At 39.3% G+C, this 20366-nt stretch overlaps 1 protein-coding gene across 2 annotated transcripts in view; it reads right to left on the bottom strand.

Annotated features, from left to right (window-relative positions):
* Positions 1-531: 531 nt before the first annotated feature.
* LOC149233606 (indole-3-acetaldehyde oxidase-like) overlaps positions 532-20366 on the bottom strand; it is a 292839-nt gene continuing 273004 nt past the window's right edge. For both annotated transcript variants that reach the window (XM_089379807.1, XM_089379806.1), the window contains 2 exons: positions 981-1170; positions 532-781 (listed from right to left, as the gene is read on the bottom strand). In XM_089379807.1, the coding sequence (XP_089235933.1) occupies positions 570-781; positions 981-1170 (402 nt within the window). In that variant the 3' untranslated portion in view covers positions 532-569. The remainder of the gene's footprint in view (positions 782-980; positions 1171-20366) is intronic.

Raw genomic sequence — 20366 nt, forward strand, 5'->3', positions numbered from 1 at the left:
TTGATTTGTGTTATTTAAACTAGTTTTTTCACTGTATATATGGATTCAGCGCCATGAAACACTTTAGAGCACTTCTATTGTGCAGGGTTTACCCATCAATCTTGTGATTTCAATGAATTCCTGCCGGATTTTAGAGAAATTAGACCGGAAAAATCCACCGGAAAAACTTCCAAAAAAATTCACTAAAAACAACTCCATATATATACTACAATAATGGTTATATAACTATCTTTTTTAACCAGTAGATTATTTTAATCGTCATTGTTATTTATAAACTTTCAAATTTGGATCAACCTCGTTGGACAATTGGCTTCGAGATTCTAAATTAGGGCGGAGTAAGAGGTGATCGCAGTCAAAGATCAAACCTGGGTTGCTTGATGCACACTGCCACCCAAACATATTGTAGACATGTGTTTTTACATGACGGCACAAACATTGAAAAATGGCTGCTTTTCAGCTGATGTGCCTGACATGTATATATATATATATATCAATTACGGTCTACGGTTTGGTCTTTTTGAATTTTGATACTCCTGAGTTGCCTTTGATTTTCTTCAACCACCGACAAGTCATGATGGTGATTTGATAGTAGCCGTCAAACTTTGCAAATAGCGCTCAACATTATCCAGTCCGCACAGTGATTTGATAACATCCATAGTCGCAGGGCAGTCCATTCTGAAGTACTTATCTTCTATTTGGAGTTCTTCCCGGGCTGCTTTTATGGCTTCTCTTATTGCGCAGTGAACGGATGCTGCTAGAAGTAATGGCGGCTCTCCGGAAGCTGTCATGCATTCATGCAAATGCCAACAATTACCCAAAAAAATAGAGACCACCATATTCAAAAACATAATATGTTTTCCCATCCTCTACTGTAAACTACACCAAATGGTACATTTATAAACAATGGTATGCCACACTATAGCTTCCAAGTGAAACCAAATAAATTTGGTGCCGCAGAAGAGTTGGTTTTGGAAGCAAACCTTTTGAAGAAAGAACGCGCTTTTGGTGCAGAGGACTACTTAGCAGCTCGACATTAAGCTTCCGCGGAATGGTGTCGATAGTGGGCACTTTGTAGGTCCATGTTCCATCAGATACAACCCTCCCATTTTTGTCAACGACAACTTCCTCATTCATAAAGAATCCAATTCCTTGCACGAAAGCACCTTCAATCTGCACAAGGATGAGAAAAACATGCTAATTCAAATTTCAGACACCATTCAAAACCAATTTGTAGAAACTGGGGCAATGCTATTGTGCAACCCTTTGATAAATTAGATGGCATGGACATTTCTAAATTGCCAAGAAAAAAGGTATAAAGTAATCGCAGAAACATCTGAATACATCTATAAAATTCTTAATGAAAAATTCAGGAAAAAACGAAGGCAAAGAATTGTCAAATCACTGATTTTCGCTCATCTAAAACACAATTGTTTAAAAGTTCAAATGAATCAACGTGGACAAAATGAATTTTTTAAATTTCATAGATAGTCAAAACCATCCCCTGATTGTCAATACGAATTATTTTGATCCTTAAAATACATATCTATATATATGAATAAAGCCTCGGTCATAGTGAACCTCAGAAACCTAAAATTTTGCACATATGCCACTCCACATTAGTTGGCATTTGCATCACCTCTTGCGTTTGATTTTCAAACAAATACAATTTTTTGGTTCCTTCTATAAACCTGTCGGTATTGCTACTAAGAGTGATGATTAATTAGTGCAACAAATGTATTACAATGTTATTTTTGGTTATATTTGCTTAGAATTTGGCAGGGATTTGTTGGAATCACTAGTTTGAATAGTGAACTCTCCACATTTTGTTGAAAATCTTGTAGCTCTCATGGATGATTTTTTAATAATAAAAGGTCTAAAATATGACTTCACAAAAATAATAAATCACCTTGCATTAATTGGTAATCAAGTATCATTGATAGAAAATCCATTCTGATCATCAATAGTTCAAATTTGACTTAATCATCAATATTATTCTTATGATACTATTATAATATTATTAAAAAGAAATTCAAGTCTCTCAATCATGGCTTTCAATAATGTTCTCTTACACTCTCTTACTCTCATTAAAAGACTTGTCATAAAATATTCCTCCTATGCATGTCATAAAATATTCCTCCTACGCATGTCAAAAGATTCTTCTTACAAGGCACGGCATGCAAGATTTCTCTTACACACTCATTAAAGGCATGTCATAAAAGATTCCTCTCACCCTCTCATCTAAGGCATGTGTTGTCTCTCTATAATGGAATTCAAATTCTCTCTCCTTAATGGCATGAGTTACTCTTCCCTAAATGGAAAATGTAACTCCTCCTCAAGGCATGTGTATTGCTCCTCCTTTATGTCAATAATTCATTGTTCGTTCATTGTTTCTCCTATATATATGTGTCTCATATCATCTCGCCTCACTTGTGCATTGTGAATTCAAACTTGAGAGAGAGTTGAAGAGACTTGAAGGAGATTGTGAGAGAGAGACTAGGAGAGTAAGAGCAAAACTTGGTGAACCAAGGTTGATTTTGTGTTTCCTTCAGTGGTTGCTATTAGTGATCTTCATGCTACAACTTGTTCAGATCTGGGTGAACTTTGTCATTTTCTTAATCTTTCATTGTACTTTGTATCTCTACTGAACTATTGATATCTAAAAGAATAAGAATCTGGTTGGGTTTTTGCCTAGTGGGTTTTGCCCTGATCATTGGACCTAAATTCTTTGTGTCTCATTGTGTTCTTGGCTGTCTTCTATTATGCATATGGTTTATATGGTTTATGTTCTATCTACAATTGTTTAACTAATATTGTAGCATAAAGAAGTTTTATAGTAAGTGATTGTTACAACATAGAATATCAAAATTTCAACATGGTATCAGCGCTTTGGTGAAGACAAGCTCAAGAAGACAAATTCCATTCACAGCTCTCTTTCTGCTGGAATATCTCTTACTGTCCGCTCCATTTGCAACTCTCTTTCTGCTAAAATATCTCTTGTTGTCCGCTCCATTTGCAACTCTCTTTTTGTTGAAATATCTCTTGCTATCCCTTCTAACTGTAACTCATTTTTCTTTTGAAATATCTCTTCTCATTTGCTGCTGAAATATTACTTGTTGCCCCTTCTTTCTTACTGCTGAAATCTTATTTGTTGCTCCTTACTTGTTGCTGAAATAAGAAGATTTTATTTGTTTTCCTATTTGCTATTGAAAGCAGAACCAAAATCATAGTACTTTCTTGTTTTTGTTCTTTCTAGTTCCTCTCCTGCAAATTCTTGTGACAATTGGTTTGTTGATAGTGGTGCTTCAAGGCACTTCACTGGCTATAAAGAAATTCTCTCAAATTTGGTTGAGAGTGAAACAAATCTGAAAATTATACTTGGAGATACTTCTACATATCTTATAAAGGGATCTGGTTCTGTTTCTTTTTATCTAGATGAAGAAGTTTTGTATATACCTGGTTTAAAATTAGGGTGTTGCTTGTGTTTGATAATTATGGTTTTGGTATTTGTTCATGCATGTAAAAGTAAAAAATAGTTTTACTTCAGTTTATGCATGTACAAGAAAGCGTTGTCTTAAAAAGAAGTATAATACATAGAAGGTTATGAAAGAATAACTGATAGAAATTGAATATTGAAGATGATTCTCTCGCATTATATGAGAAATGATATAATCTTATGGGTTTTGGTATTTTTTATATTAGAGTTTACTGAAAATAATGGTTGTAGTTAAGAATCATGAATTTTGCAAAAGATGAAATGATAGTTTTCTAAACTAACCTCTTTTGCAGTGAACAAAGATGGATTATAACTAATATCATTGTAGGAAATGAAATCAATATGTATAATTATTATTACATACCTTCACTTTGGGATCAAGATTTGAAGATCTTTATAAAATCAATGGAAGACCTATCCATGCATTGATTCATGATATGTAATCATCAATATAAATTGTTGCACCAAAAGTTCACTCATCTTCACTATTAAACATTATTTCATGTGAGAAAGATGATTTTTGAAATATGAGATTAGAGTGGATCATGATGGAGTTTGCCAAGTGATGTTCAAAAAAATGCATTTCTTCTGCTAATGACATATGTTTGATGGAAAGTGGTAACTTATAAAGGCCAGATCAAGAGGGAGCTAACAACCTCATGTAATCCCCATTAAAGAAAAAAAAGTATTTTCAAGGCTTATGTTGTTTATTTTTTTCACTGCTCTTGTTTAGATTTATCTTTATATATCATTGATTATTCTTCCTGCATGAGTATTTGAATAATTCTTTCACTAACTTCTTGATGAGGATGCAATCAAGAAAAGAAAATCTTGAAGATCATCAGGGTGCATAATAGTGTAGGAAGAGTAAACTCCAAGAGGAAGTTGGTGCAAGGATAATGAAAGAGGCACTCTTACATCTAGAAAATAAAAAAAGACCTACCTCATCACCAAATATACTTTCATTTTGTTTATTTACTTTGTTATTATTGTTCTTGCTCTTGTTTTTGGATCAATAGGTACATTTGATGAATGTGAGAACCAAGTTGTCTGTATTGAAATTGAGGAAGATGTCAAGCCATCCCATGATTTAAGTGGCACACGAAATGGACAAAAGCTCAAGACTTCTGCAAGGAAGCTCTAATCATGAAAAATACCATTGTACCATAACCCAAAGAAAATTGGGCACTTAAGGATCTTTGACTGCCATGTCTACTTTCATGTGCCAAAGGAAAAGAGTACCAAGAAGGAAGCTTCAGGTAAGAAAGGTATGATTGTTGATTATTGTGAAAAATCTAAAGCTTACAGAATATATATACTTGGACAAAGAAATATAGAGCTTAGCAAAGATATAAAATTTGATGAAGATGCAACTCTTTGAAAAGCCATAGACACCCCTCCTGCTAATGTTGAAAGACAGGATAATGCCTTTGTGAAAATTTCTAAAATAGAAATCCTACTGCAGTGATTAATATGATTTATTCTACTTATTACTTCAGAAATAAGTTATCTACTGTATCCTTATAGAAAATATCGAAACATATTCTAATGCAGCCTTCACAATTAAAACATTGCAGAAAGTAAATGTAAGTAAAATGTTGGCACATATACACAAACAATGACACTGTTGAAAATAGCAACAACAAATGCTAAAAATAGCACCGCTATAAATAGCAGTTCAATTGGTGTTGAACATAGCTATAAGGAATGAAAAATGGAAGTGCTAAAAATAGCATTCTATAAATAGCATTTCGAGATACCTTCCTATTTTAGTCAGTCCCTAAACTAAAATAGTGAAGTAAATTTCGAATTTGATCTTAGCAACTATTTGTAAAATAATTAATTAATTCATCTTGGGTTAATTAATTAAGGAAAATCAAACATGAAGTCTATGTGGGGACATGCAACAGTTTCTCCATTAATTGAGGAATTTATCCATCAGTTAAAGAGATAAGGATGAGTTGTAATTAGTTGGCTCAATTAACTGAGTCAAGTCCAGTTATATTAATTCAAACAGTTTGTTGAATTAATGTAAGTTCAGTTAGTTAATGCTTACATGCATGTAACTATTGCACTTCAGATAACTGAGTATTCTCTCATAAATAACTCATGCATGTCAGTTCAGACAGAGACCCAGTTGAGATCAGATGGAGGGGCAGTGTACTATCAGTTGCTAGAATATTCCATTGTGAATATTCCTTGCATGCAGAAGGAATTCTTTCCTTGAGGATTGCGCAGTTACTTCTTCAGGTTTAGTGAGTGTGATGAGGCCAATTCACACATGTGGCTTCACTGGACCCCAAGAAAAACTACGCAAGGAAATAGGAGGCTTGGAGGGCTTGAGGAGGACATATACTATGTCTATTCAGTCTGTGAGCTGTATTGTTTGATTGCAGAGAGAGCAGGATAGCTTGAGAGTTGATTCTTTTTGTAACTTGAACAAGATTTCCACTTGTATGATAATACAAAGATTGGGGTTTTAAGCTGAGGCTTTTCCGGAGTTATTTCTTCTGTGTTATGTGTGATTGATTTATCATTTTCAGTTATATGTGTTCTCTTGATCTTGCTCAATTCGATTAAGCTTCCGCAAAGTGTTGTAGTAGTAGATCCTGTATTATGTTTAAGTATATTGCATAATCTGTTGATCTACAGTGGGAATTTCTACATGGTATCAGAGCAAAGGTGATCAAGGCAAAGAACAGTATACAAGAAGGAGGAGTTCGAAGTTTGTGGTTCCTGAATATAGAAATCGAGTTCTTATCACATCTCAAATTCACTTATGGCGTTGAGTGGTTTAAGACTCAAGTATGCCCTTGATGGCAGCTCGAATTATATAGCCTGGAAGGATCACATGGAGGCAGTATTAGAGGATAATGGTCTAAAGGACTTCATTGATCAAGAAGTCCCCAAGCCAACTAATGCTACTCAACTGGCGGAATGGAAGAAATGTGTGGCTAGAGCAAGGAGAATCCTCCTGGAGGGAGTTCGAATCCTCCTGGAGGGAGTTCGAGACCACATTGTCTCGAGCCTCCATGGGAAGGAGACATCGTTTTCGATGTGGAAAACATTGAAAGATTTATATCAGAACAGCAGCAATCAGAGGAAGCTGGCACTGAAAGACAAGCTTCATAAGATCAAGTGTGAAAAGGGCGACACGATCTCTACATATTTGAACAAGCTCACCACCTGCAGGGATGAGCTTGGAAGTGTAGGGATCACAACCATTGATGATGACATGGTGAGTCTTGCACTCTTCGGTTTTCCTAAGAGCTAGCATAGCTACCAAAACTCGGTTAATGGAAGAGAAAAACTGCCAGATTGGGAACGACTTTGGTCAGATCTGATGCATGAGGAAATAAGAAGCACCAAAGATGGATCCTCATCGAAGCAAGATGATGAGGAAAATCTAGCATTAGCAAGTAAAGCGAGGAAAGGGAAAGGGAAGGCGTCCCATTCCAAATCCGGTTCTTCCCATGGTGGGAAGAAGATTGACAAATCGAAAGTGTGATGCTTTCATTGTCATGAGGTGGGCCATTATGATGCGAATTGTCCATAGAAGAAATCCAAGAAGGGTTCCTCGAAGGGATCTGATGGTGAGGCACTGGCCTCACAGTTTGAGCTGGATTTCTCGCTTATCGCATGCATGGTTTCATCCATGGTGGGATGTGTGTGGTACCTGGACAGTGGAGCTTCATTCCACATGTCAGGTGACAAGAATCTTTTCAGTACCTTGGAGGAGAAGGATCTCCAGATGCGGATCGAGATGGGCAATGATGGAAAGTACCGTGTTTCAGGTGAAGGTACGGTTGTGTTTTAGAGGGAGCATGGAGCTCCCCTCACCCTGACTGATGTAAAGTATGTACCAAGTCTGAAGAAGAATCTTGTGTCTGTCGCTATGCTAGAAGATAAAGGCTATGATGTAGTCTTTAGTAAAGGAAAGGTATTCCTGAGGCATATCGGTATTGGACAGACAAAGCGAATAGGGATTCGAGTCAAGAATCTCTACAAGCTGGAGGTAGACGACTGTGTTGCTTTGAGTTCCAAAGCTGAGATGGTGCAGAGCCAAGATATTGGCAAGCTATGGCATAGAAGACTGGGCCACTTGCACCATGGAGCCCTGAAGATCATGCAGCAGATTTCTACCGGATTACCCAAGGGAAAACTTGAGCAGACGACTACATGCAAAGGTTGTACCTTGGGTAAGTATGCGAAATCTTCCTTTCCAGATCGAGACAGTAGAGCTGGAGCAATCCTGGAGCGAGTTCACTTAGATGTTTGTGGACCTTTCTCTACAGCCTCCACCGCTAAACAAAGGTACTATGTTATTTTTATTGATGATTTTTATCGTAGATGCTGGATCTACTTTATGCAAAGAAGGATCAGACCTTCTTGAGGTTTTGTGAGTTTAAAGCCTTGCCAGAGAAAGAATCTGGAAAGAAAATAAAAGCCTTGCGTAGCAACAATGGTGGAGAGTATGTCTCCCAACAGTTTAAAGACTTTTGCGTTGTAGAAGGTATTAAACGGGAATTGACGGCACCCCATAACCCACAACAGAATGGGGTGGCCGAAAGGAAGAACAGATCGATTGTGGGAGAAACTCGAGCGATGTTGCATGACCAAAGCCTACCACTACATTTGTGGGCTAAGACATGCAATACAGCAGTATACTTGCATAACATAAGCCTGCACTGTATACTGGGGATGAAGACACCTATGGAGGCCTATTCTGGGAAGCGACCTGATGTAAGTCACTTCTGAATCTTTGGAACATCAGTTTACTGTCATGTGACCAAAGATGCCAGGAAGAAGCTAGACTCAACAGCTGAGTTGGTAATACTTGTGGGGTACACTGATACACCCCACAACTATCGGGTGTACCTACCTTCCACTCAGAGGACTGTGGTACGCAGGGATTTGAAGTTCGACAAGCAGAAACCCATGCAAGTGTCACTTGAGAGGGAGCTCAAGTTGCATGCAGAGGAGGAACCTTTTGTTCCTAAGGAGGAGGAGTCTCAGATTGATGCGAAGCAGCCGCATGCAGAGGATCCGGGAGTGGAGACATCCACTCATGCTGATACTTCCAGAAATGGGCGGAAACGCTCAAGGGAAGCTGACAAGTTGATGCTGGATGCGCGGGAGAATGTGGGACAACCATCTTCTCAGCGCAAACAGAGGAGGTCGCCTGAGCGGTACACTGGGTACATGGCCCTAGTTGGGGAGTGTGTAGATACCGAACCTTCTTCATTCGAGGAGGCAGTGTAGCAACCAGTCTGGGTTGATGCAATGGTAGAGGAGTATGACTCTATCATTTGGAACAGTGTGTGGGATGTTGTCCCAAGGCCTCAGGGCAAGTCAGTGGTCAGTTCCAGATGGCTTTACAAGGTAAAGCAGGCAGCTGATGGCAGTGTTGAGAAACATAAGGCAAGGTTTGTTGCCTAGGGTTTCTCACAAGTCGAGGGGATCGACAACGATGAGACTTTTGCTCCCGTAGCAAGGTACTCATTGATTAGATCGATAGTGGCACTATTAGCTCAGATGGGGTGGAAGATCCACCAAATGGATGTGAGACAACATTCCTCAATGGGAAGATGGACAAGGAGGTGTACATTGAGCAGCCAGAGGGTTTCGAGACCTTCAATCGTGAGTCGCATGTGTGCCGACTCAAGAGGGCTTTGTATGGACTGAAGCAAGCACCTCGTGCTTGGTACACCAGGATTGGCAACTATTTCACCGGTTTGGGCTTCACCAAGAGTGAAACAGATGCGAACCTTTACCACATCATGGTAGAAGGTAAACCAATGATCATTGTTCTTTATGTCGATGATCTGATTTTGACAGGTGATGATCAGCTGATACAGTCTTGCAAGAAGGACCTTGCAAGAGAGTTCAAGATGAAGGACATGGGCCTTATGCACTACTTCCTAGGCATGGAAGTGTGGCAAAAAGATGGGGAAGTATTTGTGTCTCAAGGCAAGTATGCCAATGAGATACTCTGGCGCTTTGACATGGAGAAGTGCAAGCCCATGCAGACTCCTCTAGCTGGGAACTGGAGGAAGGAGGATGCTACTTCAGGTGAGGTAGTAGTTGCTACTGTTTATTGGCAGCTGGTGGGTTCACTTATGTATCTGATGAACACATGACCCGACTTATGCTTTGCGGTGAACCAGTTGAGTCAAGCTATGGTTCAGCCTACCAAGTTGTTTTGGAAGGCAGCGAAGCATGTGTTGAGATACCTCATAAGCACATCTCAGTTCGGATTGTGGTACAGACGGACAGAGGGAGTGAAGCTTCAGGGTTTCATAGATGCGGATTGGACAGGGAGTCCATCAAACCGAAAGAGCACTTCTGGAGGAATCTTCAACCTTAGTTCAGCTGTGGTTTCCTGGTACAGTAGGAAACAGAGATCAGTTGCACTTAGCTCAACAGACGCTGAATACATGGCTGCTAATCAAGCTACATGTGAGGCCATTTGGATGCGAAAGATTCTAGTGGGATTGTTTGGTCAGATGATGGATCCTACAGTGATCTACTGCGATAACCAGAGTTGTATCAAACTTTCTGAGAATCCAGTTTTTCATGACAGGTCCAAGCACATAGATATCCGGTATCACCATCTTCGAGAGACTGTGGTCAAGAGAATCATGTTGTTGCTGTATGTTTCGACTGAGGAACAAGATGCAGATATTTTGACTAAAGCATTGTCAAAATGCAAGTTCGAGTTCCACAAAGACAGGATTTGGGTCACTGATAATCCCTTTCTTGTTGAGAGGGAGTGTTGAAAATAGCAACAAGAAATGCTAAAAATAGCATTGCTATAAATAGCAGTTCAACCGGTGTTGAACATAGCTATAAGGAATGAAAAATGGAAGTGCTAAAAATAGCATTCTATAAATAGCATTTCGGATACCTTCCTATTTTAGTCAGTCCCTAAACTAAAATAGTGAAGTAAAATTCGAATTTGATCTTAGCCGTTGTTTGTAAAATAATTAATTAATTCATCTTGAGTTAATTAGTTAAGGAAAATCAAACATGAAGTCTATGTGGGGACATGCAACAGTTTCTCCATTAATTGAGGACTTTATCCATCAGTTAAAGAGATAAGGATGAGTTGTAATTTGAGTTGTAATTAGTTGGGTAAGTTAACTAAGTCAAGTCCAGTTAGATTAATTCAAACAGTTTGTTGAATTAATGTAAGTTCAGTTAGTTAATTCTTGCATGCATGTAACTACTGCACTTCAGATAACTGAGTATTCTCTCATAAATAACTCATGCATGTCATTTCAGACAGAGACCCAGTTGAGATCAAATGGAGGGGTAGTGTACTATTAGTTGCTAGAATATTCCATTGTGAATATTCCTTGCATGTAGAAGGAATTCTTTCCTTGAGGATTGCGTAGTTATTTCTTCAGGTTTAGTGAGTGTGATGAGACCAATTCACACATGTGGCTTCACTGGACCCCAAGAAAAACTACGCAAGGAAATAGGAGGCTTGGAGGGCTTGAGGAGAACATATACTATGTCTATTCAGTCTGTGAGCTATATTGTTTGATTGCAGAGAGAGCAGGATAGCTTGAGAGTTGATTCTTTTCGTAATTTGAACAAGATTTCCACTTGTATGATAATACAGAGATTGGGGTTTTAGTTTGAGGCTTTTCCCGGGTTATTTCTTCTGTGTTATGTGTGATTGATTTCTCATTCTCAGTTATATGTGTTCTCTTGATCTTGCTCAATTCGATTAAGCTTCCGCAAAGTGTTGTAGAAGTAGATCTTGTATTATGTTTTAGTAGATTGCATAATTTGTTGATCTACAGTGGGAATTTCTACAGACACAATTATTTTTGGACAATTGTCCCCGGGAAAACCCAATGCGGAAAAACTGGTGCAGCAGATGAGGGTTTTATTATTCTTCAGCAAAAATCAACATGTACAAATTACACCCAGCAGTATAGAACAATGTTTTTTGAGAAATATTTACAGACATTCCTAAAGAAGTATCTGACCCGAGAGAGAGATTCCTCCACCCTCTGCATCTCTCTAGCTTGCCTAGCATCACTTTCTCTGGCCTCTGGACTGGCCTGCGCAATGCACGTCACTCAGGCTAGCATTGCCTCTCCCAAGGTCAATCTGCTCAGCATTGTTCCTTCCACTACTTTGCGTCTTCGTCCCTGTCTCCTTGACTAATGTTGAACCCTCTATGTCTCTCCTCCACATGCAACTCTCCCTCTGAATTGATTTCCTCTTGCCGAACTTCGAACAGTGAGAAAATCGATTTGCTTGGGCAACTAAGTATCTGCCTGGTGTGTTTTCCAAATGACCCTCAAGCCCCTTCTTATATCTACCTATTGGGCAACCAACGGCCTAGATTACATCTTAATCAAAGGCTCAGGTCATTTTGGCTTGATCCGTGGCTTTTTCTAGAAGATTCACCCCTGATTAGATTAATACCCATTAATATTTTAATTCTCCTAAGCTTAGACTTAGGAACTCCATTAAAAATATTAATTATTTTAATAAAATCACTTTTGAGTGAAATTTCCCAAAACGCTTTCTGGGTTCTTTGGAATACATGTGCCCAAGCCTCCCTGCAAAATTTGAGGCTTAGAGCACATCTGATGCTACCCCAAATCAACACTCCCTCTTAGTGAGGAATGTGCTCTAACAATACACTACTACTGCATACTGCTCTGACTCTGAAGCATCGTCCTCTCCGTTGTTGGTGTCTGACATGCTGTCCACCAACTAGTGCATTGTTGTTGCGACTTGACTGCTTCCTTTGACACTACCACTATCAATGCTACATATGTACTACAACTCCATCTGAATTGTTGCATCTGTGATGTTGTTGGCACTACCACTACCAACCGTCTATGCACTACAACCTGTTGCTGCTATTGAAACGGATTTTCAACCATACCCAACTGCTCTCTAAACTGAGTAAACTTAGCTCTTTCGAGAGTCTTTGTGAGTATATCGACCACGTGCTCTCCTATGGGAACACATTGTAGCTGTATTACCCCACGCTAAACATAGTCACTGATAAAGTGACAACGAATATCTATCTATTTCGACCGATCATGAAATACTAGATTCTCAGAGACGCAACTCTAATTTTTGCAGTAAACCTTTGTCGCTTCCATCCTTTTTCTAAATAGGCTCACAAGCAATTTTCTGAACCATATGGCTTTGCACGTAGCTATGGTGGTTGCCATATATTCTGCTTCTGCTAAACTAAGTGCTATCGATTTTTGCTTCCTGTTACACCAAGATATCATCCTTGATCCAACACTGAAGTAGTACCCTGAGGTACTTTTTCGGTCTACTGAATTACCTGCCCAATCTACATCGGTGAACCCATTCAAGTTGATATCCTCCCCTCTAGAGTACTTCAACCCATATCCAATTGTTGCACATACATACCTAAGTATGTGTCTTACTGCTGCCCAATGCACCCTTTTTGGTTCCACCATGAACTGACTAAGAGTGTTGATAGCAAAACAAATATCTGGCCTAATGTTGACCAGATACATAAGCAACCCAATGAGTTGTCTGTACAAGGTGGGATCTACTTCTTTATCCTTTGATGCATCTATTGTCTTCCAGCTGGTGATCATGGGAGTAGCCATGGGTCGGCAATCTTGCATTCTGAATCTCTTCAGAATCTTTGTAGCATACCTTCCTTGTCCAAGGAAGATCTCCCCATTTTTCTGCCAAACTTCCAACCCCAGAAAATAATGCATCAATCCCAAGTCCTTCATGTTGAATTCGACTTCAAGATTCTTCTTGCAGTCTTGGATGAGCCTAGATGATCCAATTAGGAACAGGTCATCTACATATAGTACCAGAATAAGTGGCTCATTCTCTATCAGTAAATAGTAGAGATTGGGATCAACATCACTCTTGAAAAATCCCAACTGCTGCAAGTAACTATCAATTCAACCATACCATGCTCTAGGTGCTTGCTTGAGCCCATACAGGGCTTTCTTTAACCTGCAAACATGAGAATTCTTCTCATGAGTTTCGAAGCCTTCGGGCTGTTCTATATACACCTCTTCTTCTATCACTCCGTTCAAGAACGTTGTCTTGACATCCATCTCGTGAATCTGTTGGAAACACTGAGAGGGCGGGTGAATCAGTATTCCTTAGCAATTAGCACTTTTAAATCTTTTCAGAGCATTAGTTAATCTTCAATTATTATTAATGTTTATGCAGTAATAACAGTAAATAAAAGAACACAGTAGGCACAAGAATTTTAGGTGGAAAACCCCCTCTGGGTCAAAAACCACCAAACGCTTTTCTAATAAATTCTTTAATCTTCAGCCCCAACTGAAATGAAAGCAACAACTTCCTAGAATTCTAGAAAAGCATTCTTCTCTAGCTCCCACTGGAAGGACGCCCCAACGCCCTAGTTTCTTCAGTAATCAACTGAATGGATGCCCCAACACTCTAGCGAGCCACCACTCGCCCTAGCACCACCCTACCACGCTAAAGTGTTTACAGACCCCAACCTGTAGGTGACTTCATTCACCTACCTAACATCACCCTACCACCCTATAAAGACAAAAATTAAATACAAGTGTGGACTCCCGTACCAGGGACAATTATCCATGATACAATATGATTTACAATGATTTTGACCGAACACCCAATCACAGTATGACCTGCAACCCAACCATGACATCATCCCAACAGAGACTCCTATACCTCCCAATAATGCCTTTTCGACTCTAGGAAGATTGACTCTTTTACAATAATGACTCTTCCAATTATGACACTTTTACAAATGACCCTTTTACAACTTTACAATGATGACTCTTGGCCTTGTCACTTCTTCACAATATACAGATGGTTGTCATGTCTTCAAAGGATGTCCCACTGCAATGCTTCCTTTCATTTGATACTTTTTCTCTTGAATTCTTGCTTGAAGTTGTACTTGAATCTTCTTCTACCTGCATGCAAAATTTTCCCAGCGAAACCAATCCCAAAACAAAACAAAATACCCTTCAACTCACCTCTACCTACAAAACACATGTAAGTGCATAATAATGAATAAAGACAAATTAAAACTATAGTAAGTACCTGAAGTGTGCTTCTCACTTTTGTTGTTGACTTGTTGCAGCATTAGACAAAGACTCCCACTCTTGATATAGGCCTAGACTCTATGCAAGACTATATCCAAAACTGACCTAAAGATATATACAATAAAAACTAATGACAAACCCTAGACTTATGATGGACCAAGTTCGAAGTACAACTACAAAGACCATTCTATCAACTATGACAAGACAAGTAACATGAACATACAACATCATATAGATTTAGCAGACTTGGTGTAGCATCAAGAATATGTAGCATCAAATGTGTAGTATAAAGAATAGGACATTCGAAATGTGGTATCAAAACTCATTGTGACATATAAAGACATAGAAATATAACCTAGGCCCTGTATGTACTTACGTTGTCATGAAAAAACATATGTCAGAGATGATACTCATATTTCAAATGTAAACATTAATCATACATACCTTGTTGTAGGAGACTTACCCTTGACTATTGATGTGTGGTCCTTACTGCAGTGATCCTTGAATGCATGCTTTTTCTTTCCTTCTAGGAGCTCGATATTGAATCTGTTGTATCTATGTAATTTCGGATCTTCAGGGTCTGAAATTTCATCCTGTGGTAGCCCTCTGAGTCCTCTTTCCAACCCCACAGTTCGGATCAAGATTGGATTCTTCAAGAAAAAATTATGCCCAATCTCCCACGATGACCTGATTATAGACTAGTTCAGTAGAGCGAACTTGTACGAAGTGCCACGTGTCACTGTTGCGAACTTCAGCCCTAAAAACGCTACTCAACAAACTATAGTCCGTCCTCTTTCTGTGACTATTTACGAAATTTGAATCCAATGCTTAGAGAGAAAGTTATGACAATTTCCCAACGTCACATGTTTGACATGGAATTCGGGAGCCTTCAAAAACCCTAACTTCCTAAGATCATATCTCCGAAAATATAGCGAACCAAGATCTGAAATTCGGTCACGAGGTTCATCAAGATTTCGGCTCAAATGAGTTTTAATTTCAGCTTCTGAAGCTTCGCAGAAAAAAAGTTATAGCGAAAATGCCACGATGACCTATTTGAAGCCACGAAATCCCTACTAGACGAGGATATGAGCGTCATTATTTATATGAATGTCTTGAGTTGAGAGGGTCCTCAACAAGTGAACGTTGGAGGGATTTTAGGGGCAAAAAGATTTATTAATTATTGACTATTCAATGACCAAAACCAATTATGAGTGCCATGCCACAACCCCATAGGGTTTTAAGCCCACTAACTAGGGATACTAACTTCAAACATGAATATCTCTCAAACTGTGAATAATTACTTGGCGTGCCATATATCAACGGAAACATCTCAATGAGTAGAATCCATCTAGAAGATCCTTGACTCAAAATAGAGTAAGTTGTCAAGTCAAAATGTCCTTGCAAGATCAGGGTAGCCCCTGGTGTTCCTTGGGTTGACATCAATGACAACCACTGATCAACAAAATCTCCCATCCCATTTGAGCTGTTAAGGATATAACAGATCTGATAGAGGTGTAACGAGCGACTGGGGCGAAGCTCTCTTCATGGTCTATCCCTTCTTTCTGAGCATACCCCTTTGCTACAAACCTTGCCTTGTACTTCTCTATGTTGTCGTCTGCAGCATACTTGATCTTATAGACCCATCGTGATCAAACAACTGATCTATTTTCTGGTCTAGGTACTACTTCCCAAACATCATTCGTCATGATGGAGTTGTACTCTTCCACCATGGCATCCACCCATACTTGGTGTTGAACAGCTTCCTGAAAGCTAGAGGGTTCTCCAACTTGAGCTACCAATGCTTGGTATCTATCTGGTTGTCTATGTTGCCTCTTCTCGGCTCTAGGAGCTCCAACAAACTCCTCTGCGTCCCTCAGTGTCTGCCACACCTCTTTGCTTGTTCTACCACTGGTGGTGGGAGGCTCAACCAATTCTTCCTCCTGATCTTGTTGTTTCGTCCGTTGAGAAGCATATGCATTTCCTCCCTCTGAGGAAATACTAGTACTAGTCATTGTACTCGACCCAGGTGTATGCTCTCTTGTATGTCCTTCTTGTTGCCCATGTTGCTCTTGGACTAACGGAACATCTCTTGACTGATCTTTTGCAGGAATTTCACGAGATTTCCTGAAAGTTCTGTCTTCCATGAACTTTGCATCCCGTCTTACTACAATCTTCCTGCTGCCTGGAATGTAGATTCGATATGCCTTTGAGGTCTCTCTATATCCTACGAGATACCCCTTCTCTATAGTCTGATCCAATTTTTTGCACTTCTCGTCTGGAATGTGACAATAAGCCATGCTTCTGAATATTCTGAGATGACTGACTTCCAGCTTCTTCCCTGAGATACTCCTTTGAGCGTTCTCTTCCTCAATGCTCCATAAGGAATTCTATTCTGAATATATACTGTCGTGTTACAAGCTTCTGCCCATAGATACTTAGGCAGATCATGATCATACAACATGACTTTGGCTGCCCCAACAATAGTTCGGTTCTTCCGTTCTACCACTCCATTCTGCTCAGGATTAGCGCTGTCCACTCTCTTTTGATGCCCTCCTTTGCACAGAAATCTGTGAAATCTTCGTTTGTATATTCTCCACCATTATCTGAACGTAATACCTTTATCTTTTTCCCTGCCATATTTTCATCAAGAGCCTTAAACTCTCAGAAACGATCAAAGACCTCATCCTTGGTCTTTAAGAAATAGATCCAAGTTTTTCTGGAGTGATCGTCGATAAAAGTGACGAAGTATTCGCCACCACTAAGAGTCGTTGTGGACATAGGACCGCAGATATCTGAGTGTATTAATCTTAATACATCCTTTTCTCTATTGTTACTTCTGGAAAAAGTTGCTTTAGCGTACTTTCCTAGCACACATCCTCTTCACAATTCATCATGTTCACTACTTAGGACTGGTACCCCTGTAATAGTCTCTTTGAGCATCCTCAGTTCTCCATGGTCTAAGTGCCCCATTCGCCTGTGCCATAATTCATTTCGCTCCTCCTCATCATTATAGTTGTTGCCTATCAGTGCCATTGGTGAATCGAGTTGCAACCTATACAACTTGTTGCTTCGAACCCCAATTTGCTTTTTCTTCTTCCAGCCTGGATGCTTAACGTATACTCTCTTCCCGATGAAGTATACATCATATCCCTTATCCTGTAACTGGGAGACTGATATTAGGTTCATTCCTAATCCTGGCACATATAGAACATTGGTGGCTCGGATGTTCATCCCTGCTTCCCTTCCATTTGAAAAGCTATGTTGTCTCTCCCTACTGGAGTACATTTCGTTTTGTTTCCCATAGTTATTTGGAAGTCCATCTGTTCTTCTTGATAGCTGGAGAAATGTTCTCGTACTCCAGAGCTGAAGCCCCGCTATCAATGTACCAAAAATCTACTGATGCTGAATTAGCTAGGCATGCGAATTCTTCATCTAATCTAGTAGATAAATCTGAGACACTTTGAGTATCCATATTGTGCCAATTTCTGACGCTAACCTATCCTAGCAACTGCTGTAGGAAAAACTGCGTCCCACCTGAAATAATCCTCCTTGTTGAATCTTTTGTTGCGCTACCACTGATAAATTTCGATTGGAAAAGACTTACCTCTCTGTCGGCTCACTCAGAGAGAGTTTTCCCACGAAATCCAATCTCCTTGGTTTGAACTGTGCAATCCTCTGGGAGATTCAAATTTCTGCCCTTGCAGGAATTTCAAATTCCCTTCTTTTCTCAGCACTGGATCCTCCAGCTTCTCTCTTCTGCTTCCCTATAGCTCTGATACCATGTGAAAATTTCTAAAATAGAAATCCTACTGCAATGATTAATATGATTTCTTCTACTTATTACTTCATAAATAAGTTATCTATTGTATTCTTACGACAAATATCGAAACATATTCTATTGCAGCCTTCACAATTAAAACATTGCAGAAAGTAAATGTAAGTAAAATGTTGGCACATATACACACACAATGACAGTTATTTTTTGACAATTGTCCCCGATATAATCCAATGCGGGAAAACCGGTGCAGTAGATGAGGGTTTTATTATTCTTCAACGAAAATCAACATGTACAAATTACACCCAGTAGTATAGAACAAGGTTTTCTGAGAAATAATTACAGACGTTACTGAACAAGTATTTGACTCGAGAGAGAGGTTCCTCCATCCTCTGCGTCTCTCTGGCTTTGCCTAGAGTCACTTTCTCTGGCCTGTGCAACGCCTGCATCACTCAGGCCAGCGTTGCCTCTCCCAACATCAATTTGCCCAGCGTTGTTCCTTCAACTGCTCTGCGTCTTCGTCCCTGTCTCTGTGACTGATGCTGAACCTTCTCAGTCTCTCCTCCACTTGCAACTCTCCCTCTGAATCGATTTCCTCTTGCCAAACTTCGACCAGTGAGAAAATCGATTTTCTTGGGCAACTGAGTATCTGCCTAGTGTGTTTTCCAAATGACCCTCAAGCCCCTTCTTATATCTTCCTGTTGGGCAACCAACAACCTAGATTACATCTTAATTAAAGGCTCATATTGTTTTGGCTTGATCTGTGGCTCTTTTTAAGAGATTCACCCCTAATTAGATTAATACCCATTAATATTTTAATTTTCCTAAGTTTAGACTTAGGAACCCCATTAAAAATATTAATTATTTTAATAAAATCACTTCTGGGTGAAATTTTCCAAAACGATTTCTGGGTTCTTTGGAATACTTGTGCCCAAGCCTCCCTGCACAATTTGAGGCTTAGAGCACATCCGATGCTACCCCAAATCAACTGCCTTGGATGCACAAGAAGATCCTGAGCCTGAGCTTGATCTTGCTAATAAACCCATGGATCCCATGGACTCCTTGGATCCTTATCCATGTGCTAGAAAGACGATTATGGCTTCGTGACACTTTACATGATGTTAATAGACATGCTACTCCCTGAGGAACCTTCAAAGAAAGCAAGAAACCATGTCAGTTCCCCAGGATATGTTGTAGCCATGAGCAACATTATTCAGGCTAAACAATGCACTTTTGAAGAAGCAGTGAAAGATCAAGTGTGGAAAGATGTAATGGCTGAAGAATATGAGTCCACCATTCATATTGATGTATGGGAAGTGGTTCAAAGACCACAAGGTAAATCTATTGTGTCTTCTAAATGGTTGTATAAAATTCAACATGGTGCTAATGGAAGTACTGAAAAATATAAAGCTAGATTTGTGGCTAGAGGTTTCTCTCAGAAAGAAGGAATAGACTATGATGAAATCTTTGCACCTATTGCCCGTTATACAACCATCCGATTTATTATTGCCCGTTATACAACCATCTGATTTATTGTGGCTCTAGCTGCTAGCCAATGATGGTCTCTTGAAAATGGATGTGAATACTATTGTTCTGCATGGCTTCCTCAAGGAAGAAGTATTTGTGGAGCAACCACAAGGCTTTGAAGTACATGACCGGAAAACTCAAGTGTGCAGACTGAAGAAAGCCCTTATTGGTTTGAAGCAAGCTCCAAGAGCTTGGTATGCCCACATTGATAGTTTCTTAATGAAGATTGGTTTTACTAGAAGTAATTATGATCCAAATCTTTACTTCAAGACATTCCAAGGTATGCCTTTTGATTTTTATATGTTGATGATTTATTTATGACAAGCGGTGAACCTCTTATCCTCTAGTGTAAGAGGGAGTTAGCCTCTAAATTTGAAATGAAAGATTTCATTTGATGCACTATTTTATGGGTCTTGAAGTATGACAAAAACTTGTTGATATTTTCCTTCCTCAAGGAAAATATGTTATCAAGCTACTAGAAAGATTTGCTGAC

This window comes from Pinus tabuliformis, chromosome J (assembly GCF_031772625.1).
Source record: "Pinus tabuliformis cultivar Carrire ecotype Pingquan chromosome J, CPIR1, whole genome shotgun sequence".
Lineage (NCBI taxonomy): Eukaryota > Viridiplantae > Streptophyta > Pinopsida > Pinales > Pinaceae > Pinus > Pinus tabuliformis.